Source organism: Fundulus heteroclitus, chromosome 19, assembly GCF_011125445.2.
Source record: "Fundulus heteroclitus isolate FHET01 chromosome 19, MU-UCD_Fhet_4.1, whole genome shotgun sequence".
NCBI lineage: Eukaryota > Metazoa > Chordata > Actinopteri > Cyprinodontiformes > Fundulidae > Fundulus > Fundulus heteroclitus.
The window spans coordinates 6,269,548-6,297,483 of NC_046379.1; the positions used below are offsets into that span (position 1 = coordinate 6,269,548).

At 39.5% G+C, this 27,936-nt stretch overlaps 1 protein-coding gene across 1 annotated transcript; it reads right to left on the reverse strand.

The window, feature by feature from the left end:
- Positions 1–6,360: 6,360 nt before the first annotated feature.
- Positions 6,361–27,385, reverse strand: itpka (inositol-trisphosphate 3-kinase A). The gene is made up of 7 exons (XM_012864584.3): positions 26,695–27,385; positions 15,650–15,746; positions 14,530–14,743; positions 12,337–12,541; positions 9,113–9,214; positions 8,533–8,604; positions 6,361–7,252 (listed from the first exon to the last, which is right to left on the reverse strand). The coding sequence occupies exons 1-7, from the start codon at positions 27,100–27,102 to the stop codon at positions 6,998–7,000; spliced, it is 1,353 nt and encodes a 450-aa protein (XP_012720038.2). The 5' UTR covers positions 27,103–27,385; the 3' UTR covers positions 6,361–6,997.
- Positions 27,386–27,936: the final 551 nt, after the last annotated feature.

Consider the following 27,936-nt stretch of genomic DNA (forward strand, 5'->3'; position numbering starts at 1 on the left):
GAATTTACTTAGCCATCAATGAAATACTTCGGATGGACAATTCTAATTCAAGTCCCAATGTTTACTCGTCCTTCAGATAGTGTGATTTATAAATTGAAGAATTAAAGGTGAGATTTTGACCATGACCATGCAGCTGTGAACACACACACACACACACACACACACACACATACATATATATACATACATTAACCTTTTTAAACATTATATTAGAAATTCCATGAACTTTCCCTTTAGAAATGTGAAGTGCATTCTCCCAGCAGGTGAGCGCAGGTGTACGTTGGTATTCATGAGCTCAGATTTGAGTTACTAAGCAAGCTGCTGCAGATTAACTCATTCTGATATAATTAAGTGCAGACAGAAATGTCAAAATCCGCTCTCACAATTCATATTTTAAAGCCATTTTCATCCAGTCAGTTTATTTTTGTGCCATATTTTAACAGTATATATATATATATATATATATATATATATATATATATATATATATATATATATATATATATATATATATATTATTTTATTTTATTTTTTCATTTCTGCAGTCTTTATTCTTGACGTTTTATGCTCAATGCTGCTGAAAGTAGCGACTCTGTATCCAGTTCTACCTAAAAATTGTTAACTACCAAATTGTAATATTTGGTATTACATTTTATCTCATGCTCACCGAAGTTTTTAAGGTGATTTTTCACATCAGCTACAGATGCCTTGAACAGAAATGAAAAGCTGCACTGTGCTGAGCTTGTTTTGTCAAACAGTCCTCATAGCTTTTTTTAATTGTTAAGAAAAACACTGAACACAGAGAATGCTGCACTTGAGCAGGAATTAATTTAACTATGAGATGAATATTTTGAATGAAGTATTATTTTTTTTTTTCATGGTCCGGTATTTACTCGGCCAGTAGGCTTCTCTTGTTTGTTAGTTAAACGCAGCTGTGAAAATCTTTATTTTTATACTCACGTCTGTACACTGGACTAACCCTTTACATTTTGTAAGTTGTTTTATTGTTAATGTTGACTCTGTAGTAGATCACTGCCATTAGACACTGCTTGTGCACTGCTGGTTTGACCAGTAGGAGGAAACACAGTATTTACAATTTGAGTTTATGGTTTTGTGTGGCAAGTTTATTAGTTGTATGATTTATAACCTCAACTCTTTTTTTTTCTCATTTATTGTATTATTTGTCGAATTTTGAGGTTTTATGAATCTTCTGTAAGAATTGTGCTCAGGCTTTTCAATATTGGTGTCTTAACTTCCAGCGGTTGACTTGTAAATAAAAATCTTTAAGGCTTTGTAAACCTGCTGGAAAATCCCTCTGTGAAGGCTGCTTGTTTTATGGAGTGCATATATGATCAGTGCTGGGTGGCTTTTAGACCACGCTGTCTTAAAACTACTGTATTTTTATGAAAGGTGACAGAGGCTAAACCTGTAATGCAAACATGTTCCACACAATTCAGTGACTTTAACCTCCATATCCCATCCCCTCAAATAAATCGGCGTATTTATCTCATCTGTGTCAGTTTTGTCAGTGAAGCGAGGCATGACTTCCTTGGAAAACCTTTTCTATTTGTCACTTCAACAAGCCAACGTAGAAACTTACGTGTAGTCAAAACAAACTTGTTAAAGATTGGCTCTCCAATATAATGGAAGCATTTGACCATGTTAACACGCTATAGCAGTGGTCACCAAAAAAGTCTCCTCTTTACAATATTTTGACAATATGTTTTCCTAAAAATACATATTCAGCATTGCATGATATTCTCTTCATGGAAGCCCACTGGCAAAATGAAATCCTGATTTTCCAAAAATGTATTCTTAAAAAAATTGTAAATTCGAATGAATTGTTTAAATTGATTCATCGCCCAGCCCTAGGGCTATGCCGTGGTTTTAGTGCCAAAATTAAGACTATTGCTCACTCAGCGCCAGCTACTTATTTGTTGCAAGAGGCTATATCAATTACTGGCAAATGAGAAGGTGAGTGTTCACCTGCGTTAGCATGGGAGAAGCTGCTGGGTGTGCAATAGTCTTAATTTTGCCACTAAAACCACACCATAACACTGGACCTAAGCAATACACTTCAGTTGTTATTGTCTGCCATCACCCCTAGATTGGACCGTCTGATTGCAGAGAATCGCGCTCAGGGCTCCCACTTTCACCGTTATAGAGAGTTGTGTTATGATTGTGGCCGGCTGTCTGTCAAGCCACTACTCCATGTTAAGTTACTTGACTCCAATCAGCTGTTATCTTCTGGCAGCAGCTCATTAAGTTAACAACCTACACCTGTTCACCTGCATCAATGTGCTGGTCTCCCCACAGTATCTTGCTGCCAGACTATTGCAAACTGAGTAATGTCTAGCATTCTTTGCTTAGTTCTGGTTCCCTAGATTCTCCCTGTCTTATCTTGCCCTTGTTGTTTCTGTTTTCTGGACGCCACCTGGACTGGTTTCTGAACCACGATCATTGCCAAGCCCATTGGATCTGTCTGATTGTCAGCCATCAAACCGACTTCAAGCTCCAGCCCTGCTTGTCCACTTCGCCTGCGGAGTTTTTTTTCCCCCCTTCCTGCACCAGGTTTCTTTATTTTGATAAACCTTTTAAAACACATGCATCGTGTTTGGCCGAATATTGGGTTCTCTGCATAGTCAGTGCAAAAATAGTTGCATTTTAATGCACTTTTTATATTATTACGAAATTTAGAAATCGCTACAGTTTTTACGCCTGTCGTATCATTTTCTGTTGCGTTTATATGCCACACCTTAAAGCAGGGGTCGCCAACCTTTTTGAAACTAAGAGCTACTTTATCGGTACTGTGTCGCACGAAGGGCTACCAGCACTGAACTTGCAATGCTTTTCTTTTTTTTTTTTTTTAAACATTTAGCATTTTAAAATCTATATAAATGCAAGTCTGATTACAAAAGTAGAGCAACAGACTAAAATAACATTTTAGATGCAGCTCACTGGAGGGTTGTGCTAGATTTAGAACAGGCTAGAGCAGGGCACCACTTGTGGTCCTTGTGGACACCATGTTGGTGACCTGTGCATTAAAGGCCGATCTGTGAAAATGTTATCTAATGTTAAACAGGTCGGTGGCACAAAAAAGGTTCAGGGACCACTGCTGACGTAGGAAAAATGGGTTTTATGTCTGAAGGTAAACCGAACAAACATTATAGGTTCAAAATAGCCGCTCAAACATGTTAAGTGAGCAATAAGTCATTCCTTCTCACAGAAGTTTCCAAAACCTTTTCTATCTATGGACCATGTGGCTCTGTGGCTGCTGACTGCCAGCCTGCTGAACACCCGACACCTCATTGCTGAGTTTTCAGCTCAGTAAACCTCACAAGGTGCCAGACATTCATAGATTTACTTTTACATCCATTAAAATCCAACGATTCTGAACAGTTGTATGGATATCGCTCCCATTCATTACTTTTAACCAGCAAACCAGATTTACCCTTAGTCTTGAACTTTTAACAGGAACAAGCTTTCATTCCTGATAAATAAAAACAAAACCAACCTGGGATCCAACAAACATGATTAAAATAAATTATTAAAGGGTGTCTTGGGTTCGTTCTCTGAATGCAACATTGGTCATGACAGTTCACAAGTGAAAAACTGGTTTTTCTTTTTATTTAATTTTGTTGTAAACAGAAGCATTGTTAAACAGTTTCAGTAAAATAAACCTCATTCTTCTTAAGGAAGAACAGCATATTTCCACCTCAAGAGAAATAATTTCCCCCTCACCAATCTAATCAGGCTCACTTTGTCTTGCTGCTCATCATCTTCCTCGTTTCTTTATTCCAAAACATCCATGCTCAGTTTAACTGAGAGTGTGATTTATTTTTTACCCTCTAATTTGTAGAATAAGGCTAATTTCATTCTGTCAATGAAGCAAAAGAAGAGAAAATGATAATGCAAGGCAAAGGTAAAGTGTGCTACACTAAACCACAGCCTACAGAGTTGTGGATTTAAAATGAATTTTATTATAAGCAGATTCACATTTAAATGTTAAATTGCAAAGATCAAATTGAACTTTAAGTATTTTAACATTATACATACCTAAACAAACTACAAAAATGTTTTGTATATGTTTTCATGGTGACAGTATAAAGGTTCTGGGTGTACATCAGGGGTACAATAGGCTTTAATGGGTTTCCATTTTTAATTAGCATCTAATTTGCATCAAATTATCCATGATTAATGTTATCTGACTTTTTAGTGTATGTTTTTAAAGATGGACCAAATTATGCTTTGACACTTTCTGGAGCAAAATGCTAAAGCTGTTTCCTACAGAGAAATTTCCAACTGGGGGTTTAAATGTGTCTAACCTGAAGGTCATGTGGCAAATTCATGAACTGGGTTTCCTTATGGCCTTAAAATAGACTAAATACCCTAAAGAGGAGAGGAAACATCGTCATGAAAGTTAATCATGACGGTGCATCACTTTTCTTCCTTGTTTTGGAACAATCCACAATTATTCATCATGCTTTTAAATGCTAAATGTCAAAATTCTGAGTGTCAGTGATTTTCTTTTATCGTGTGAAAAGCGTACATGTGTTAGAATACCCTCAATGTGCAAAGCAACTCTGAGCAGATATTTAGTCAAAAAAGAAAAATCTGTCGATTGTTTTCGCCTTCTTATGTGTGCAGGTTAGCAGGGGGCTGGTGCTTACCTTCAGCAATCATTGGGATGAGAGGCGGGGTCAGCAGTCCATCAGGGCACACATGCACAGACGCACCCGTACCTAAGAGCCTCTTAGGGGAGGCCCGTTATCCTAACAACCGGAGAGAATCAGCGTATGCACTGGGAGAACATGCAAACTAGGAGGAACCACTCTCTTTGAGCTGGCTAAGTGTTTGCTTTTTATTAGCAGGTTCTGTTAAGTTATTAAGGTTTTCTTTAGTGTTGTCGTACTCCAGACGGGTCACATTTTAGATGTATTGCTCTTTTACTCTGCTTTTCTCTCTAAGCTAATAAAGTGCACATCTCCAACATCATTTATTTAAAAACTGCAACTTCATGTGAAACTCCTGGATGTATTTAAGCAAACACCAAGTTTTGTATTATACACAAATCAGATTTGATTCCCATGTCTGCAGTAAGATCTAAATTATGGTCAAAATAAAACCTCTGGTTTAGCGATAAGTGCACACAGTGACGTGTTTGAACGAAGCTCTTGGAACCCAGTTCCAGGTCATGGTCACAGGGAGTTATATCTGGCCGCTTGTGCCTCCATCAGGCAGGCTCATCAGGAAACTCACAAATCGTAGCTCTTCACCTATGTTTCAACACCTTTTCCACCCTTATGCCACCTGACACGCCTGTAGCAGCAACCTAATGGACAGTAAAAATGAGAACCGTCACTAGATCATGAAGTATAATTGGTAGGAAATTCTGCCCAACAACAACCAACATGTGCCAAAAATGTGCATATTAGTGAGATAGATTTTAAAGTCTACAATTTCACAATGGATGGATGTTAGCTTTGGTGCTGGTGGGTTCGATACGCCACGGTCGATACGCCACAAAAACTGAAAAATGTGTTCTTTAGATCAGGCCAGCAAGAAAAATAAAGCTCTTGCAGCTCTGCTTTGGGATCCTCTGGGCAGGACTTGTGTGGTTTCTGACAACAATCATACACAGACGCTGCAGTAGAAGGAGACCAAGACTTTTCAGGAGTTTTTCACTATATAGTTCTTATAAAGTATGAAATGTTCTGTCCAGAAAGGGCTTTGTTCTTGTTCTTGTCTCCTCTGTTCTTGCAGGGTGTGCGTCGGCCTTGATACAGTCGGTCACCACAGCTAATTACCCTTTGACAGAATAATTTCTAAGCCTAAAAAATCAACAAAAATTTCCTGATTCTTCTCTTAAGCAATAGAAATAGTTAAATAGAAATTTTGGCTAGATTCTGAGACTTATTGGTTTATGCACTGCAAAAACGGATGTAAAAATAAGTAAAATGTTCTTAAAATTTGTGTTTTTGTCCTAGACTTGAGCAGGTAAATAAGATTATCTGCCAATGGAATGAGTATTTTGACACCTAAAATTAGATAATTAGATATACTGCGCTTGAAATAAAATGGAGATAAATTGTTCCTTTTTTAAGTGCAAAAATCTTATTCTATTGGCAGATCATCTTATTTACGTGCTCAAATCAAGGAAAAAGACACAAATTTGAAGAAAATGCTACTTATTTTTAGTTCTGTTTTTGCAGTGTGTAATTAGCATAATCCACAGTATTTTAGCATCGCCACACATGCAGCACCTTTATCCTTTTTACAGCAAATATAAAAGAGTGGAGCCCGCCTCTGCTGGTTTTGAAGCCCAACGTGCCGTTTTCAAGAAAATAAACCAAGTGTCAATTTTAATTTCTAACACATGCTGATTTATTTCATCTGACCAACAGTTACCATATGTTGATTTTTTTTTTTTATTTAACGAACCCTGTGTTGTAATATAGCTGAGCATCCACAGCTGGAGTTTGATTACAAAATGAAAATCAATTACATGCAAAAAGGATTTTTAAAAGACAACTCATAGTGGTCCAAAAGCAGTGATTCTCTGGGGATGCGCTATAATGCTGTAGTCATACAACCATGAGAGGTTTGTCAGTAGAAGACGCTAATATTACAGGTAAAGCTTTTACAGTGGACGGTGGGATGCTGGAAACCTCTTTCGCTCTGGATTTTCTCGCTTTCTTCACTTCGGTTCACATCACAGGAAAGGGAATTAGTGTCACTGCATTTGAGCAGAAATTGACTTACGTTTAAGAAACTTTCTGCTTTCCTCTGTTCAGCACCCTTTCTGTCAGCGTCAGTGCTAAATAAGTTGTCCCGTGTGGAAGGAGCCCAAGTTTCCGTAGGACCTTGTCTTTGGCTACAGAGACCCCACAGTTCTGTGCTTATATTTCACCCAAAACAAATCAACGTATGTAACACCAAACCCAAAGGTCTTTATATCTGTAGAGTCCATTTAAAACACGCGAAGCTCCCGCCACCCTCAAAGGTCACTGGCTGTGTGAGTGTCTGTAGTTAGACTGTTCTCTGTGGTTTCTTCGTTGCATACAGCCTCCAGCATGAGGATGAGGTTATCCAAGCCCCACAGGTACCCGTCCTCTCGGTTGCCTTCCTGCCACGGAACGTTGTGGCTTAAAGTCTGACCGTCAGGCAAAGCTGTGGTCTTCCCAAAGTCAATAATCCAGATCTGTGCGTGGCCCGTGTGGTCGTGGATAAACAGGAGGGAGCTGCCAATAACCTGATGGAGGGGGAAAGAAAAACAGACAGTATGATGAGCCTTTATTTTTCTTTGCTTCCTCATCAATTCATCAAGCAGCCTCTTGGATATTTAGCTCTGCTTTAAGAAGTCTGTGAAACTCCACAGGAGGGCTAAAACTTATCCTTCAAAAAACGACACTATTGTTATTTAACCATTTGATTCAAACTGTCCTGCCAAAAATAAAGGATTAGCTCCAGCTCCAAGATCCACACCAAGTTTTATTTATTATTATTATTATTATTATTATTATTATTATTATTATTATTATTATTATTATTATTATTATTATTATTATTATTATCATATATTATTTATTAAGTTTCGAGCTGAAAGGCTAAATGCCTTCTGGAGAAAGGTTTTATGGTCCGATGAGATGGAGATTGAGCTGTTTGAGCATAATAACAAAAAGCTGAAGCTATAGAACACTGTCCAGCATGGTGGTGTTAGCATCATGCTGTGGGATTAGTTTACTGCCGGATTCCATATACTGGATAGAATAATGACTGAGGGCTACCTTTTAAATTTGTCAACTTCACAACTTCAGCTAGATGGTTGAAACTTGGACACGGCTTGTTTTTTTTTGTTTTGTTTTTTCCCAGGATATCGACATTGATTGAAATGAATGAGGCTTCAAGTAACAAGCTTTTGTTTAATAGGAAAAAAATAAATACAAATAAAAAGCAATTTAAATAAATCCTGCGAGGAGAGTTGTCAAATATTCAGCCAGAATGATAAAAGAAGTTTCTATTTTCTTTGTTACTTTCTAAGGGACGACTAACCAAACATTAGTGGGTCTGGGACGGTTATATTTGAGCCTCGTTGTGTCATTTTAACCATGTGTGGATTACACAAAGTCCACAGTGTGATTCTTTAGCCTCTCACAGAATAAAAGTGATCCCTCAGAAAGACCTTTGTATTTATTTCTATGATTTTAAAGCAACCAGAAACCAAGCTAATGAGAAAGGTGCTACATTACTGACTTTTTGAACCTAATAAGTTAATAAACTTAGCTACGATATTCTATTATATTAAGATGTACCTGTAAATCAAATGACTTTTTTTAATGCGTGTAAGTGCTATGATGTTAGCTTTAAGCTTTCAGCCTTCAAAGATATTTAATTTCCCCGGTTAAACAATGGTTAAATCCATGAAATATACAGTTAAAGATAACCGTATCAACAATATGAAGCGTCACAAACACACCAACACGTTTTATTTGTCGTTCCTGCCTAATTTTCAAAGTAAAAATCAGCCATCACCTCGTGTTGCTTGAAGAACTCAGAAGTTTGCAGGGCTTGCCGGATCTCCTTCAGCCTGAGCATGTAAGACTTCTGCATTTCAGGGCGAGGGGGAAAAAAAAAAAAGCAGGAAACAGTTTTAATTTAGGTTAAACCATCACTTTAATTGCTACTGAACACTAAGATGGGGACAGAGCTAATATTTGTAAAACAAAAGCTTTGCAGTGTGAATATGTATACTTTCTGCCATGCACCTGGAGTTGTTCTCTTCTTACAGTTTAAACACTTGCATGTTTTTTTTTTGTAATTATTTTTACTATTATGTCACAGTCGCCCAAAGCCTTGCCAAAAAAACGTGAGCGCAGAGACAACAAAGTCATTTTCCTGTGACTGTCTAAATATTGAACACGGATGCAGAAGCTTACTCAGCCTGTGTGCTCTGCGTGGGTGAAGACAGACTTTGAGGTAACGCCTACAGCGTTTGCAGTTTTATTTGGATATGCACAGAACTGTACAGAAGGTCTGTATGCTTCCCTGCTTGAGTGAGTTCACAGTGAAATGTGCGGGAAGAAGTCTGAACGAGTGACTGGCTGCCACGTACAATGATGTTGGCGTCCCCTTCGACAAAGTCCTTGAACACCTGGATGACATCCTGCTTCGACCTGGTTTTCTTGAAGTCCGTCCGACACGTACCGTCATATTTCTAAAGAGGATAAGAGGAGCAGGACAACAATGTCACCGTAACGTCAGATTACATCAATGTTGCTCTAAGCAGCCTGTATCCCTTTGCTCAGTTTATGGCCCTAAACACTAGAAGTTATAGGACTATCTCACATTAATCTTGAAATTAGTTCTTCTTCTGTGTTTCTCGTGCATACAGTGCATCTAATCAATAAAAAACAAAGTCAGGGTGCCCAACTCAAAAGTTATCTTAAAAAAATACTACTTTTACAAAAAGCTTTTGTTCACTTAGCAACATTTTCTAAAGTTGATGCAGCTAGTGCTCCTCTTTTTTCCAAATTACAGCTGTTGAAATTAATATTTATCAAACATGTACCTTTGTTTTTATGATAAAACAAGGTCAGTCTCCTGATACTTTCAAGAAATATTTTGTTAAGAACTACCAAATGCATTCTTATAATACTAGACCAGCTTTGTCTTTTCATTTACCGTTAAGTATTAAAACTCAAGTGAAATTTTCTTTTCGGCATCGTGGTGCAGAATTATGGAATGAAAATGGAAAATATTTGGAATCTTCAGAAATAAATGGTAGAAAGTCTTTGAAGAAAATACTGTTATCCAAAAAAGACAGTGATGTATGATTTTACAAATATTGACTCCCTGAAATCTGAAAGCTAAAATGTAAAAATAATGTTACTGTACATGTCTATTCTGTTTTCTCTGAAAGGACTTTCATAATGTGAGCTGCCTGATGTTTTGTTGGTTTAGGGGTGTGGCCTTTGTTATAAGCCCTAAGGGGTTTCTGTCACACTCCATCACATTTTTTATTTTTTATTCTATTGATGTATTCTGAGTTTCTATTTTGATCTGTGAAAATAAATAAATAAATAAATAAATAAATAAATAAAACTCCAGGCCCTAAGAGATACCGTCCTGCAACCTTTAGATGCATGCCTTCTTCAGAACACCTGAAGAAATGAACCAGGCTTCTGCAGAGCTAACCAGGGCAATTCAGCCATGTGATTCAGGTGTGTAGGAGCAGGGATGCATCCGAAAGTTGCCCTCAAGGACAAAGCTTAGTCATTCCTGGACTATAGTATCTTCATGATCCAAAATCTTACTTTGTCTTTACATCAGCTGAAGGCTGTTAGGTCAAAGCTTATGGCAGAGGCATACAGGTTTGACAATATCCTAGTGGATATTAAGAGTGCGCACACCCTTGTTTATTTTCCCCCACCTTTAATGTGACATTAAACATTTAAAGGTCACATGAAATACACATTGGTTTGTGGGGGCGGGTCTACACCCTTAAACTCATACTTTGCAACCACACTTTTCAGCAACAGCATTCTTCTTAAATTATATATATGTATATATATGTGTGTTTGTGTGTGTGTGTGTGCATATATATCTGTTGTCATTGCATATGTGCTTAATGAAACTTAATACCCTGGAGCTCTTTAAAGAAATTTAACACACAATCAGGAAAAAAAAATACAGTTTAAAAGTTTAACAGTATTAATAACTGACAGACGTCAGCTATTAAATAAGTGCATGTGAGGTCCAACAAAATGTGCTTTGTGGCATCTTGGGTGTGAATCATTGCAGGTAAATTACTGTTGGTTTATAAACCAACAATAATTTACTAATGGCAGTTGGATAAAAATGTTAAAAATCTGGTGGTGCGGGCATGTATTGCACTTACAAAGCCTTAGATATCTACTCAGCCTTGACATAGCTACAGCTAGATCGTGTCCTTCAAGATTATTTTTGCCCGGCTCTGGCATCGGGTGGTGTGAAGGTTCGACTGTGAAGGAAGCAGCGTCTTTATAAGGTCCAGAGCTGACATTCGTACTCTTTCAAGAGCCTTCCTGTCAGTTGAGGTGCAGCTTGTAAACCACACTGAGATATAATGAGTGATAAAGCATGAACATTTGCAAACATCCAAATTCACTCAAAAAGGGCTTCACCCGAAGAACATTATTAAGTCCACAACTAAACGTTACAGAACATGGAGCTCACCAAACCAAACAATAGTGATGGTTAAAACCGTTGCAAGGCAGCAATGGTGTATTAGCTCAGGGTTTGCAAACCAGCTCGTTATATTTATTTATTTTTTACATTTTCCCACAAACACTGGTTCATTTTCAGCTCAACTTTAAAAAGATACATGCTTTTATGAAATGACTTATTGTAGTGCGTCAGGACTTTGAGATCTTTTGGTTTTAAATTTTTCTTTTTGTTTGTTTTGAACTTTTTCCCAGCTGTTTACTGTAATTTAATAAGTCTTGCCTTGTTTAGTTCACGTTTGAGTGTTTGGACTTTTCCCTATTAGGTTATTCTTTAGTTTCCCAGTTTTCCGGTGTTCTTTGTATCATTTATTTATTTCTTTTTTCTGTTAGATATTTTTGGGAAGTTTTCTTGTTTGGTCTCATTCATGTTTTTTTCCTTTTTTTTTCTCTGTCCCGTGATGGACTGCCACTTTTCCCACCACTTAAACCTCTTTTTGTCTTTGTCTAGTTTCAGTACATGCCTCAACTGTATGGTAGTTTTGCTCATGTTTCATGACTTATTTTCCTTTCTGATTTATTTTCCTGTCTTCATTTTTATTCACCTTTTCCGACTCACTGTGCGGCTCTTGCCTGCCTGTCTGCATTTTGAGTGTAACAAAAAAAAACATCTATTTTGTGAAGGCCGTGTTATCAGACCTGTTTCCATGAGATTTCTGGTGCTTCTGCTGTAAGCCTCTCCCTAACTGCATACCTTAGACATACAAAAATGAGGCGCACATGTTTAAGGAGGCAAAAACCAAGTGTGCCCAGAAGGACGTGCACTTCACTCATGACCGAAAGCTCAGCCCAGATGTATCTACAAAAACTTGATCACTATCTGTTGTCCGTTCTGCAGCAATGTTTTTTATGATCACGTTGGGAAAGAAAATCTTGAGGGTTTTCATCCACCCTTGATAAAGACCAGAGAAACCTCGCCTGTAGTTGGTGCAACAGGCTCGTAAATGAAAGATTATATAGCTAGGGAAGGAGACGTTTCTGTTTTACACTGTGCCGGCTATTATTAATACCATTTTCATGTTAGTCGCCTCTTTTTTCCCTTCATTCTGCAGAAAGTACGTGAATGACGCGTCACCTTGATGCCCTCTATCCTGAAGCCCAGCGTGTTGGTGGAGCTCATGCTCTCCCTCCACTGCATGTAGCGAGGTTTGGTGACGCCCCGCTGGACGTGCTCCTCCGGGGTTGGGCCTCCATTGTCCACCTCCACCATCTTCTTGTACAGGTCCTCCCGAGGCTTGGGCCGCTCCCTCGCTCGGACAAGCTCCTCCTCCAGGTATGTCCTTCAACACAGAGTGAAAAAGTAAAAAAAAATATATATATATGTATGCATATATTTTGTTTTAGCTTTTCTTCCCTCCACGTTGAAATGTTGCAAACAAACTTTTTTATTTCAGATGAAGATAACCTGAGTGAACAGAAAATGCAGTTTTAGTGGTAATTTAAGATGATAAGGGGAGACAAACTATCCAAACCAGATTAGCCCGTTGTGAGAAATTCCTTTTAAATCTAATAACTGGTTGTGCCACCTTTTAGGGGCAACGCCTATATCAAAGAAGCATGACTGTCTCGTCTAAAGTCACAGTATCTTAGATGGATTTAAGCCCAGACTTTTGACTAGGGAACCTCAAATCCTTCCTATTTAAAAAAAAACAAAAAAAAAAACATTCTCCTAAAAGATACCCCAAGTACGCTTGAGCTTTAAATGACAAACCGATAGCTGGATGTTCCCTTTCAGGATTTTCTTGCTAGAGAGCAGAATTTATGGCTACACCGATTAGTATGTCGAAAATTCCACTCTCCGCTTAGCAGGCCCATTAAAAATCTACACACAAAATGCAACAAGATACAAATTGCCAAAAAAGTTTCCAAAAAGTTTTTATGAACAATTAAGATGTTTTTGTGTGTTCTTTTAGGCCATTTGTGGTATTTATTGTAAAACCCTGCCAAGGATGCCAGTTTTGTCTCTTGAGTCTCAAACACATAGACATGGCCCTTCCAACCATTTCTAAACTAGTAGATGTCAGAGACTTTGTTTCTCATCTATTCTTAAATTTTTGTCAATCTGGGCATTGTGTGTTGTGCTTTGAGATCTTTATGTCTACTTCATGTTGTCATACAGGTTCGTACTATTTTACAAAGGTCCAAATTGGTTAGGATAGTTTTTCTCTCATAATGAAATCGTTGTTTGAAAACTGCTTTTTTTATTTACTCAGACTAGCTTTGTTAGATTTTATCATTTGCCCGATGAACTGCAGGAGTTGTGTGTGGGAGAAAAAATGCAAAAAAAAGCATTGTTTTATAGAAGGTCAAATACATTTTTAACGCACACTATTTTCTGACTTTAATGGATCAGTTTCTACACATTTGCAGGGCTAAAGTTAAAAGGTTTTGACACTCAATGTTTCTCTATGCAGTGTGGAGATATTGGTGCAGAAAAAGACTAATCTGCAGGGCTAGGAGGAACGCACAGACAAACATAAGTTTTGCTCGCACAGCCTTTATATTCACTGCAAACAGTTCTGAACAGATGTGAATTTTAGTTTCAGTTTGCAAGCTCCACTTCCTCTGTGCTGGAGAGGGAAGCTACGAGGAGACTCCTGTGTGCAGCACTTTTCTATGTGAAAGCCAGAGTGTGTGTTTGTGCAAGTTGGTGGTTTTGCAACTTTGCGGTTGAGTGTTTTTGACAAAGGGGAGTCTCCAGGGACACCCTGAGCGTGCAAAATGTGTGTTTGTGTGTATGAACAGTCTCAGATATACAGACAAAGTCCTACGCAGGTAGCTAAGTAAAACAAATAGTTCATGCATGTGGTAATGTGCATCCGTAAGCTTAGTGCGCATGCAATATGCATGGGCCTGTTTCAGGCTTGTGCATGAGCGTTCGGCTGTCCAATCAAGCGGCGTTTGTGTGCATCTGCATGTCTATGCATGCAAAAAGGCGTGCATTTATGAATTCACGAGTGCATTCATGCGTCAATGGATTGTGTAGAGTTGTGCACATTAACAGTGAGGCCCTCCACCCGCTGTGGCAGGAAGCCAAGCATACAGCCTGCAGTTACAACAGGTGTTCCCTTAAAGAGGCAAACCGAGGCAGGCAGCTTCTACTGTCGCTTATCTGCACTTTACTTGCTAGTTGTTTAGCACCTTTTGAAAGTATTAATAATTAATGAGTAAAAAATTAAAAATGAAATGAAACATACTTTCTACTTTTAAATTTTATTGATGTTAACGTTTGCACATTGAAGACTAGCACTCAAGTCTGCTTGCTTACCTCACGCCCATTTTGCAGTCCATCACGTTGGGCTGATCGAAGTTAGCCAGCAGGTCGGTCATCTGCAGGAAGGCCTCGCCATCATTTTCCACCACTCCATGGTATCCCGGCACAAAGGGCAGCAGCGCGTCGTCCCGCAGCTTCTCAAAACACTGCATCTCGTTCTCTGATAACTTTTTCAGAATGGTGCCCTCGTCTGCAGCTTTGAAGTTTCCTGAGACGAGATAGAGACGGGTTCTCATTCATGCCCTGGCCCTTTTAGGCCGCCAAAGAACATACCTGCATGTGGGGATTCGTAAAAGCTTGTGTAATCACTGCTTCCTTCTTAAGAGTAGAACTGAATGTGAATTCCTGAAATATGCTGCAGGGCTAAAAGAAGTAGACCATGTCGGAAAACAGCGAGTCTGCTTTCAGTTGTCCATAACAGGTGAAACAGTTTTCACCCAAAACATTCCTTTCTGCAGCTCGACCTCTTTGTACGGTAAACACCAAATTCCTAAAGTTAAAGAGTAATGTGAACAAAATGTAGCTCCTACTACATGAGAGCAGGAACGTTCCTAGAACATTTTTAATTAGAAAAACCACTGAGTGTTTGGACTTGTTGCGAAGAACTGCAGAGAGAAATTATGTTAATGTGGCGGCTGTTCTTGGCTCATTTTAAAAGTAAATAAAGGTGGAACCCTGGAAACCTTCCTGGTGCAAAAGCCCTTAACGTGACAGGTAATGATTTAATGCATGTGATGGATGTTTTCATTTGTCATTTGAAAAAAAATCTTTGTACCCTGTAAAGTTTATCTAATCACCTCTGCAATATTTGCTCAACTGGACATGAACTAGGCAGTGGCGATGTGGAGGGTGGAGCACATACTCGCCAAATTCTAACATGAAAAAGATGCAAACAAACCATAAAACATAACGTAAAAAGGCAAAATTGAAATAAAGTGATTTCTAAGAAATCAGCAAAAGGAAATATTCAACTTCAAAGAAGCTGCCTAATATATAGGTAGATCGATACATATATATTTTATTGCCCCCACGGCAAAATTTGTCTCGGACAAAGGTGCTTCACCAGTGTTAAATACACTACAAACAATTGGTGCACAATTTAAACGGTATTCACCTTTATGCCCAGCTAGCTGGACCCAGCTTAGTTTCTTCTTTTGGGAAGCGTTGAAAGGCCATCGGATGTACGTCTTCAACTTTCTCCAAGGTTTCCTCTGTAAAAAAAACACACACAAAACACTATTTAAAAAGTTGTGAGTTCTTGATCCTTAATGAGCACATGCTCCCTAAATTGGAAACCAGCTCCAGTCCCCTTTTATGAATTGAAATCTGATCGCATAGGCTGCTCTGGCCAGCCAATCTGACGCCGGGCTCTCCGTTCTCCCCTGCATGATGCCTCCAATCTGGGTCAGGTAAATGCCAGTTCTGTGGAAACTCCTATCTGCGTTCAACATCTCTATTGTGGCCTGCTGCCAGGCCCGTCCTTCTCTATTACAACACACAAAGTTCCACGGGAGCATAGGTTTAAACAAACAAACACATTTTCTGTAAAAAGCAGGGATTCTGGCCCCCTTTGATCAATCTTAATGAGTCAAATACATCTCAGTCAATTAGAGCATCATTAAAAGTTCATATCTGTCAGTTTTCTCTTCAAAAAGTTAAACGTGTACATCATATACATTGTTTAAACACAGAGTGGTAGAGAAATAAACAAAAGAAATCTAAAATAAAGACCACTGAGAAATAATCCAGGAGTGGTTGCCTAAAATGGCGCCCAAATGAGTGTTGTAGCCTTAATCCTGGATACATCTGTGTGTGTTGGCTGTTAAAGCTCTAAATCCAGCTACTGTCCAAGTTTTATAAATCTCCCCTAAACTCTTGACTGATTCATAATCCTCTCATCATTAAGATTATCCTGGGTGCTTGTGGATTTTCTTCTGTCATGCTTTTTCCTTCCACTAAACTTTCCCTTTCCCACCCCTGACTAGAGCACTCAATGAACTATGACTGCGACTAAAATGACGTTGGTATCTAAGTAGGTAAAACCCACAGTAAAACTCACAGTTCTTCATGTTCCTGGAAGATTTAGATTTAAAACGACCAAAATCTACACTTTCCCTCTAAGAATTTTGTTTCTGATAGGAAATGAGATAAGCATCTCACAAAAGATAATAAAACAATGTACAAGGCGTATCAGTTTTGAAAAAAAGTTTAATTTCTATTTACATTTTCTGAAAAAAAAAGGCTTTTCACAAATTAATTGTTTAAGCTTCTTAAAAGTCGCTATAAAAAACTTAATTTGCGTTGCAACAGTCAAACCCTCCTTTTAATTTTTTTAATTGCTGACCAGCATTTTTAATGTTTAAGTTTAAAAGGCCTCCTTACCATCAACCTGATATTTAGCTCCCACCACAGATTCTCTATCAGATTCATGTCAGGACTTTGACTAGGCCGCTCCAGAACGTTAATATTACTCCCAGTCAGAAGAAACACTTTAGTGAAATTAAAAGATTACTTTAACCCTAAAGTTGGGGCTTAACTGTTTATTGAAATAAATACACAGACTGATTACACACAGTGGTATATTAGAATTAGAATTTGAATTAGACTTAAAGTAAGAACATTTATATTTTTAATGGAGAAAAGTGAGCTTAATTGAAAGTATGTCTAAGTACTATACAGTATATGCACTCAAGACTTTGCTGCAGCTGTGGTTCTCCTTGTTGTTTGTGCACCTTTTTCACTAAACAGTCTAATATTATGTTAACAGTACTTTGTAAGCTAGGGCTGCGCGACACACTGCAAATGTTTCGTAATCGCAATATCATTGAACGCATCGGTGTCAAAATCAACTGCTCATGCCTCAATAAATATCAGCTAATTACTACTTTGTATCAACACGCTCTACACCAGTCATTGAATTATTGATGCTTGTTGTTTAGTTTAGCAGAAAATGTTTTACTGAAGTGTGAAAGAGTATTGCAATTCTTGGTATACAACAATGATACTTGCAGCAAGTTGCATTATTTTCAATAAAATCATGTTGTTGTGATTGGCACTAAAGATTTTTTCATTTTCCTGCATCTGGACAGACTACTAACCATCAACAGTTTGCGCTATACACAAAGCAGGAATAAATTAGCACTGTGTAGTTAAGTATTAGCCTATTTTTCACAAACTATGTCATCATTGCAACATTCCCTGACATGTTTTCCTCTTATCGTGCAGCCCTGTTAAAAACCAGCTTATTTAGCAATACTTTGTCTGACTCACGCACTGTGGAGGATCAACTCTATAGTAAAGATAATTTTTATTGCTCTTTTGTAGTATTTGCATTTTAATTCCAACATATCAGTAGGTGTGGCTTGAATTAACATAATGTGAGTTTTTGATATTAAAATTAAATTAAAAAAATGTATGGGTTTTAACAGCGGTAAGGTATTCCATTCACGCAAAGGCAAAACCTTTAATAAATTTAATAAAATACGATTTACTCTCATACTTAAAGACGACCTGAACCAAACCTTATTCTCTGCCGTGGGAATAAGGAACTTGTTTCTTCTGTCCACTTCGGGGCTTTAAAGTGGTCATTTTCTGCAGTTTGTTGAAAGTAAAACAGGAAATGAAACAGAGACTCTGATCACAGTGAGGCAACAGTTCATCGCTGTTCATCGCCATCAGCAATAGCAGAACTCCTGCAGCAGTCCGCCTGGGCTCTCTTAAATGTCAGATGATACGCTCCACTTACTTCTTTACTGACTGTATCGCACCGCGAAAGGCAGCAGAATTTCACAGACGTGTTAATGCTACAAGTGTTCAAATTTATTGAGCTGGCAGCTAATGCCGTTGTTTCTGTTTGGTGCAGATATTGCATTGGCGATCACTAGGACTGATGACTAAAATGGTAATTTTGACTGAAGTAGTTGGACTAAAGCGCTAATCTGCACAAGAGGGACTTAAAACAGAGTTTGGAAGTAAACAAGATCACAAAACACCTTTAATTATTGTAATTACTGGTTAAAAACACGTCTTCGAAGTATTCACACCCATGAACTTTTCCATGTTTTGTCCCATTACAGCCAAATTATTCTGTGTATTTTACTGGGCTCTTATGTGATGTAACTGCAGTGCAAAAACTTCCTCGGAGTTGGTATTTTGCAGAACCACTTTGCTCTGCAGTCACAGCTGCAAGTCTTGTGACGTGTCCCTCTAGCAGTTTTCCACATCTAGACACCAGAGAGATTCGGGATAATTCTCATTTGCAAAGCAGCTCAAATTCAGTCGTGTTGGATGGAGCGTGTCTGTGAACGTCAAGTTTCAATGTTGTCCCAGATTCTCAGTTGGCTCTAGCTCTGGACTTTGACTGGGCCACCATAACACATGAATATTCTTTGATCCAAGCCAGCTATGGCTTTATGATTAGTTGTCCTCCTGGAAGGTGAACCTCCGGAGGCCGGGATTGTCCTGGATCTATCTCCGTCTAAATTCTCCTCAACTATGAGCTCACTCTCTGTCCCCACAAGCATCCCAGCACCGAGATGCTGCCACCACTATGCTTTGCTATGGCATTTTTGGCATGTTTGGAGGGATGTTAAATGTTAGTTTTCTTTTGTAAATAGCCCAAACATTTTAATTTTGACCTGATCTGACTAGAGTAGCCTCCCTCCTGGTTGCTGTGCCCCCTGATTGGTTTGTGGCAAAGTGCAAACATGACCTCATGTGGATTTCTTTCATAGAACTGCTGTGTACTGAGATTACATTACACAGATGGACAGCTATTTACAAATTAGGTGACATCTGAATGTAGTTGATTGTACTGGATTTTATTTTACGGTATCATAGTAGAGGGGGGTTGAATACAAATTGATCCCACACTTTTCAGATGTCCGTTTGTGTAAAAAAACAAAAATAACAAAAAAAAAAACATTTAATTCTCTTACTGCTTGTCTATCACAAAAAGACAGCAATATAATACACAGAAATTTGTGGAAAGTTGAGGGGTGTGAATACTTTTGCAAGCATTGTATTTTCAGCATACAAAAATCTGAACCTGAAAAGGAAAAACACTTTATAGAAGAAAGTCTGTCCTCGCATCAACAACAGACCTTGACGGTTAGCACAATCAGACAAACGTTGCTTCATTTTCTCTTTCTTTTATTTTAAGGAAAGGACACAAATTGCTTCTTTGTCACCTTTTAAACTTCGGATAGATGGACTGGCTACCGTTTGTGCTCTTTACAAATCCTCCTGAGCTCACGACTAAGCACAAAACAACCTAGACGCCAAATCAGTGCTTGAGTATAATGACAGAACTATTATCTGGCAAATCTCCCAGAGCACCACAGGTAAAGGGCCGATTGTACAAAACTACGACTTTATCAGATGGTCTGCGTTGATGCACAGGCGTCCACTGCCGATGTGCGCAGCGTTCAGACGCTCCCTTGCTTTAAAGCACAAGATGTGCTGCACACCTGAAGCCAAACCCGAAGCCAAACTTTCAGGTTGAGCAGGCTCACGGCGATCAACAACAACTGAGACTGTTGCGAACCTAACGGTGCAATCAGTACGCCGGAGCACCACCCCAGACCCTGAATGAATCACGCTACAAAGAGCCTGTTTGTCAGCACGCTTCTCAATATCTTCCTTTCTCTGAAATCTCCTTTTGATTCACACGACGTTCTACTGTCTGACACAGCTCTCTGCGTTACAGCGTCAAACAGAGGAGGCTAAAGCTGAGTCTCTCAAGTGTCTGACTTCCTGGAGCAGTTCTTTGTTAAATGTCAGAGGCCAAGACTAAAACTGGAAACCGACCACAAAATACAAAAAAAAAAAAAAAAAATACATGATTACACAAGAACATGTGAGCATGTGCCGTGCTCCGTGTGGGTTTTTGTTTTTTCCGTCAGAGCATCAAAGTGCACATTCTGACATGATCGTCTCGTTTTCTTTCCAACTTGGAATTCTTTAATCAGCCTTGAAGAGTGAGAATGAACAACAGCCCCTGAATGCGCGCCCTGGGCTTTCTTTTAACGCCGTCTGTTAAACGCGGGCGCCTGGCGGGAGAGTTTTCAGTGTTCGGTCTGTTTTAAAGAACCGACAGCTCTGGCCTGCCTGTGGAGGAGGCAGGGAGAAGTGGCGGGCCTTGTGACAGTCTCAGTCTGACGGCTCGATGGTACAGACAGGCAGAAACATGCAGGTGATTCACCGCGATTACGCCCAACTTCCCTACAGCTTACGCAGAAAGAGAGCTCGACGGCTGCAGAAGTGAGCTTCGCAATACAGCGCTGCGAAAAAGTAATCGCACCCTTGCAGATTTCTTCTGCTTTCTTGCAACGATTAAATGTTTGCGCTCTCCAAAATAAAATTTATTATGGCCCAAAAATAGACTTAATACATGACGCAGTTTCTAAATCATGGTTTCATTAGTTAAGCTTAAAAAAAAAAGTGCCAAACCCTTTGACGCTGCCATCAAGTGTCAAAAAGGCTTTCTCAGAATCACTGTGGATTCATTTCGGCTCACTTTTCATCGGATTGTTTTAATTCAGCCTCATTGGAGGTTTTTAGAGCATAGAAAACCTGTTTACGGCCACACCACAGTCTCTCAATTGGGTTTAAGTTCAGACTTTGACTAGGCCAGAGCAGGGCCGGACGCTAATTCAACAATAATATATATCAATCGATAGACGTGTGGTGCGATAGAAAAAAAAAGGTGAATAAAAGGTTTAGAAGAACAGTTTTCCTTCGTTTCACATTCTAGTCTATCATGTAGGTTAATATTGCAGTCATTACATCCTCCCAACCAATCACAACGCAGACCCAGGAAGCTCCGCCCACTTTCAAAGAGTTCAGAGAGAACGCGTTCTTTTCTCTCTTTTAAAAACCTGCAGCTTTGGTAAACAGTTGGTTGAATAAAGCGTTGCGTTTGAATTCAAAGTTTGTGTGTTCTTTATCTAAAAATAGCATATTAAGCATCAGCATAAGATTACCAGGTTTTGAATTTCTTTGATAATTATCTGTATTGATCAATATTAATTTTATTTTAACAATATGCTTTTTTTCTATATCGTCCATCCCTAGACCAATGCAAGCATTTATTTCTTTTTGTAAGCCACCCAAAGTTTGGTTTTGTTTTGTGTTTTGGATCTTTGTCTTGCAGCAAGACTCAAGCTCGCAGACGACCAGACGTCCTCTCCCAGGATGTTCTGCTACAGAGCAGAATTCATGATTCAATCCAGTGTGGTATTTCTCCAGGTTCTGAAATAGAAAAGCAGCCCTAGACCATCACGCTACGACCACCAGGTACGACTGTTGGGATTGTGTTCGTTTTCAGAAATGCTGTGTTAGTTTTACACTAGATGTAGCGGGAGCATTCTGGGGGGAAATGGTCTTGCTCAGGGACCCAGAGTAGCAATCTAACCAGAAACCTTGCAGCCTCTCCATGATGTAAGCACCCTGCTTTCTATCCACTATTCCACCATGCTCCCTCTTTATTTTTATTATTATTATTGATCAATAAACTATGAGGATGACTGAGGCAAGAGAGGCCTGCGGTGGTTCAGATGAGATGTCAACGTTCTCTTGGAGCCATTTTGCATCCTTTTGTCTGGTTGCTGAAATCCCAAAGCCTTAGAAATGTATAACCCTTTCTAGACTGAATGATGACTTTGTTAGTTACCCTTGAATTTCTTTTAGTTGAGACATGATGTGTTGCTTATTGAGACCCATTAGCCTAAATTTTCTTCAGTTGAATAAAAACAAAACAGAAGTAATAATTTTTGGACCAATAGAGGAGAGATCAAAAGTTAGCACACAGCTTCAGTCGCTTCAGCTAAAAACCACTAATCAGGCCCGAAACCTGGGTGTAGTGATGGACTCAGACCTGAACCTCCAAAAGCACCTAAAGACAATTACAAGGTCGGCTTTCAATCACCTGAGGAACATTTCCAGGATTAAAGGACTGATGTCTCAGAAGGATCTGGAAAAACTAATCCATGTGTTTATTTTTAGTAGAATTGATTACTGCAACGGTGTTTTCACAGGTCTGCCTAAAAAGTGGATCAGACAGCTGCAGCTGATCCAGAACGCTGCTGCCCGCGTCCTCACTAAGACTAAGAAAGTAGAGAACATCACCCCAGTTCTAAAGTCCTTCCACTGGCTCCCTGTATCTCAGAGAATAGACTTTAAAATCCTTCTGTTAGTCTATAAATCCCTGAATGGCTTAGCACCTAAATACATCACAGACTTGTTATCAGTGCATCAACACTCCAGACCACTAAGGTCTTCTGGCTCCAGCCTTCTCTGCATACCTGGAACACGAACCAAACACGGAGAAGCATAATTTAGTTCCTATGCTCCACTTATCTGGAACAAACTTCCAGAAAACTGTAAAAGTGCTGAAAGCCTAAGTTCCTTTAAATCGAGATTAAAAACACATTTGTTTAAAATTGCCTTTGAATGTTCTAGTTAAACTGTTTTACTGTTTTCAAATGTTCTTTTTTTGTTTCTACATTCTATCCCTAATTGCTTTTATTCCTATATTTTAATCATGTAAAGCACTTTGCATTGTCTCTGTACTGAATTGTGCTATATAAATAAATTTGCCTTGCCTTGCCTTGCCTTACTTCATGTTGCCTGACAGGTTATCTTTTTTTATTACACAGGTAGCAGACGATAGCTTTTTCCTCTTAAGAAAAAAAAAATCATCATTTGAAAGAGCTTCTTGTATTTACTCAGGTTGGTTTTTTTTTATGATATTAAAATTTGCTTAGTGGTCTGAAACGTTTAAGTGAGACGAAGAACAAACGCAACGCTTTTTCTAAAGGTGTGCCTCACCTCCTGCAGGACTGAGCAGATAGAGCGTTATCAACAATGACAGAGAGCAAACACACGTTTCCACCCACAGAGTCAACTGAGCTAAAAAGCCAAGCCTTCAGCTCAGGTATGTGAGCCGAGGGAGGGAAAGGTAAAACGAAACAAACACTCTCAAACTTGAGAGCATGAGTTAAATGACAAAAAAAAGAAAAAAAAAGAAATGAGATGATACATGATGATGTTGGCTGTTATTTTCCGTCCACACAGGTTTCAATTCATACAGACGTGTGTCATGGCGGTGGTGAGACATTCTAACCTCACTTTGGGTCTGACGGTTACATTTCCGAGTCAATGTTTTGTCTCTAGCTCCATCCATCTTTACTTCCCTAACCTTGCGGAGGAAAAGCCTCCCCTCGGCATGATGCTGCCACCACCATGTGTCAGCATGGTGGTTTCAGAGAGATGAGTTGTGCTACTTTTCTTCCACACCTTGGGTTTTGCACGTAGGCCAAGTAGGACATCACGATTGTGAACCACTTCCTGTTGGTCCATTACACTAAATTAAAAACACATTGAAGTTTTTAGTTATAACGTGACAAGATAGGAAATAAATGAAGGGGTATGAAAACTATAGCAAGACTCTTGGGTTTTAGCCTTCAGGATACAAAACTTACAACAAAAAAAGACTTAAAAGCTTTGTAAGTCTTAAAGAAAATGTAAAACTACATTACATGATGAATTAAAGGCAGGGAATCAAATGTCCTGCTTATCGTCCGGTCCTCTCCAACAAGCTTTCCAAGCTCCATAAAACACATTTTTCTTTTGTTTTATCTCTCAACGACGGGTTTGAAAGTGAGAGAAAAATCTGACACTTCGGTGACGGGAACATAATCTGATGTGAAATCTTCCAGAACCAATCTCATCCGAAAGCTCCAAAAATAACTCCTGGACCGGCAAGAATGACTCATTCCCGTGAGAAGTGGTTACTGGAAGCCGCGCTCATCAGTTAATGTCGCCTGGACGTGCACTAAACTGTTTAAAGAGAAATCTGTTATCTGGCTGTAATTGCTTCTTGTCTGCAGTCCTGTAATTCCCAGTGGTCCTCTGTCAGGAAACGCTTTGCCGCCTGCTGTTTATGACCCGTTTCTGCTCTAAAGCGCAGCTCCTTCCTGTGACAGAGAAGAGCACCACCTATCAGCTACTTCAGATGACTTTTAATGTCGGTCAAACATCCAGATTCACCGCTTATCAAAAAAGCAGACCAGTCTCAAAGCGTTTCATCTGAGGCATGAATTTTTACGCCTTTCCAGTGAATTCTTGACAGTTGCGTTTAATAAAAAGCGTGATGTTTCTGTTAATTTTCATCAATATGTATCACATTAAATATGAGAATTATAACCTTTACAGAAGGATTTTAAAGAATGAATAAAATCATCTCTAATGACAATAACCCACTGATGTCTGCTGGCTATTTACGAGCTGAAATAATTCAGACCAGCTTCTATTTCGCAGCTATAAACAGGTTATTGTGGACAAAGACAAATGCTCTCTTCTTTAAGGAAAAGTTATTAAAAGTCTGACTCTCAGATGTCAGGAGACAGATTATTTTCACGGTGTAATTCAGATATCTCTAATGAGAGATTAGAATGGGAAATGGGAGAAAATTTAAGATGGTATGTTGGTTCACATGAGAACCTTCTCAGGACTAAATAGGAAAGCGCCTTTTTGATGCAACTTGTGCCGTTTGTTCTTGTCGGGATTGGACGTGTTCCGATGGATATGCCGCTCCCTTTTTGCTTGCCTTTTTCCACCTACTCGGCTCGCCTCGACTCAGTTTTTAGTTGTTTTAGGAAGTCTGGATGTGGTTTCTCTTTGGATTTCAAACCGGGTTGTTGATGCAAAGAGGGCAACTACTGAAGGCTGGAAAAAAGACAAGTTAATGTCTCGTCAATCCCGGTTGACTCGTTCAGGTCTGGTTTCTTTCATGGATGAAGGTTCTCTGGGTTCATATCTGGGGACCTCTCTAGGTTCTGAACTGTGTCAACCAAAGCCAAGAGATCAGAAAACTGACCTTTGGGTAACTCACTTATACAGCCAGTGAGTTAAAGGGAATCTAAGATTGGCCAATTAGAAAGACCTCTTCCTCTTTGATGTTGAAGACATTCACATATATCAGATTTTTATACCACAACATTTAATCTTAACAGAAACTAGATGAAAAAAAAAAAACATTCCCCATTCAGGGTTTTTAACGTAAACAACATTCGGGATGCCAGACGTTAATGCCCCCTTGTTTTGTTTCACGTAAGCGTCAAATGCAGCTACAGCTGGGTTTAACAGCTGCAACAGAGGGACATGTTTAAAACAGGAGAAAAAAGTACTGTACGGTTATTAAAAATAGCACAATCGGTTTAAATGAACGTTTAACTGAGTAGGGAGACTCAAAAGTGTGCAAAACGTGCATGTATGATTGTGTATAGAAGACAGCCAACAGACAGCTAGTCAACAGACTAGCAACAAAAAAAGAGGTTTGAATAAACTATGCAATTAAGAGCAGGGATGTAAACAAGTGGTGATAAAGTCTAACATCCGCTGGGAGGAAGGATCTGGAATCACAATAAAGATGCTTTAGATTTTGGCCAGATTAAGGACTAATTTATGCAAAATAATACAATGCAGTCAGCGAGCTGAAGTAGGGAAGAGAGCATAGATATAAAGGGTCCTCAGACACAAAAGATCAACATTAAAGGTTAGTTAACGAGTAACGGCAGATTTAAGGACTGGGTGAAGACTTGCTGGAACTAAACAATAATACCACAGTAAAACGTTTTAGCTTCTTTGCATCGACTTCTAGTGTTTTCAGAGCCTTTTTTATACATTTTTATACATTATTGGTTTGTAAGACACAGCATATTACAGATCTGTTAATTAGTAACAATCCTATCAGCCTGGAGATTTGTCAAAGCAGCTACTTCTTCAGGTTTCAAGGTCTCCAGACTAAGAACTAATGACTGGATCATCTTGGGACAGTGAATATCTGAAAAACATCATTTTTTATAGACTTTCTGCTCTGGTGGAACATGAGACCCGGGTTTCTTCTTTTTGATACTGTTTTACACTCAACTCACGGTTCTATAATGTTTTATTTTATCATATCCGTTTGTTCGTCGGTTTTTTTTGGGTTTTTTTTTTATATATAATGCGCATGATGTTAAACTTGGATTAAGTTGGAAAACTTGAAGGAAGCCCAATGCTGGCAGCTTTTTGTTACAATGTTACAATGAGCAGATCATCCAGAGAGTGAGACGTGGAGAAAGCCGAGTAAAAACCAAAGAGGCTGTGCTCGCTCACCTCTGTGTTCACCAGGTGGTCCAAAGTGACGAGGCCCTTGCTCTTGCTCTCGGTGTCGCTCAGCAGATCGTCCTCAGACTCCACCGCGGAGGAGCCCGTGGAGGAGATGGAGGAGTTGGACAGCTTTCTGCGCAGGATTCCGTCCCCGTTACCATCCATGTCCTCCTGCTGGATCTCCCTGGAGCAGCCGCCTCCCTCCGGGGTGATGGTGACCTGCGGCACCATGGGCGCATGCATGAGCGCCGGCGCTGCGGGCTGCGCGGCTACGAGAGCCGCTTTCTGGAAGACCTCTGCGCAAATCTGGGAAGACCTCCCGGCTGCCCTTCTCTCTAGGCGGCCTCCATCGCTTAGAACAGCCCCAGGGAACCCAAAGTCCTTAGAGGACTTTCTTCTGCACTCTTTGGGCATTTGCGATCTGGTCGTAGAGGTGCGCGACGAGAAGCGAAACTCCGCTTCAGCTCAGCCTTGAAATCTGGTCATTTCACTGTGAAAAGTTCCCACCCAGTCAGCCCGGTCCCTGGAAGCCCCGCTGATCCGCTCCGGGTCCTCTGCTGTGTGCGCTGAGCTGGGAAATGCCTCTGGCAGCCTGTGCGCTCTCTGCACACTGCCGGTAAGGGGAACCCCTCTTTGGTGGCGTGGCTCGCCCTTCTGCGCGGTTTTACACACACATTCACACTCACACACACACACACGCTACTGCTGCTGTTTATTATCTTCCGCCTTGCTTCTCTCGCTTCCTGACTGCACAGTTCAAAGCTGCTGACACAGTTCTGCTCAGTTCAGCAGAAAAAAAAAAAAAAAAAAAAGATTCCTTATAATAAATGAGTCTGTATGCGCTCCGGCTGCGTCTCTCCCATGTTTACAGTGGATCTAAAAAGTCTACACTTTCCCCGTCAATAATTGGCAGGTTTTTAATGGTTTCAAAACCTTTTCCAGCTTTAATGTGGCTTACGTTCAGCACAATGAATCCAGGTGAAAAAAAGCATCTAGAGGACAAGGTTAAGGATGCATACAAGCAGTGCACAAGCTTAAACTAATTTTATTTGGACCCAGTTTGAACATTTAGGTCTTCTGTGCATCGGTGAATCTGATGATCTAAGTTCAGCTGTTTTAGGATATCCATTAAATTAGCTTATATGCATCCTTTATCTAAAGCCATAAGGTGCAGAAAAGATAATAAGGATTATTGGATTGTTTTAAATTAACAGAGATGTTAATGTAACTGGATACAAAAAACAAAAC

Excerpts from the sequence above, each read along its gene's own strand:
- itpka (XM_012864584.3), bottom strand. The coding sequence starts at position 27,102 with ATGCCCAAAGAGTGCAGAAGAAAGTCCTCTAAGGACTTTGGGTTCCCT. Across the intron at positions 15,747-26,694 it reads ACCACCTGGTGAACACAGAG|AGGAAACCTTGGAGAAAGTT; the intron begins GTGAGCGAGCAC and ends TTTTTTTTACAG. Across the intron at positions 14,744-15,649 it reads CCAGCTAGCTGGGCATAAAG|GAAACTTCAAAGCTGCAGAC; the intron begins GTGAATACCGTT and ends ATCTCGTCTCAG.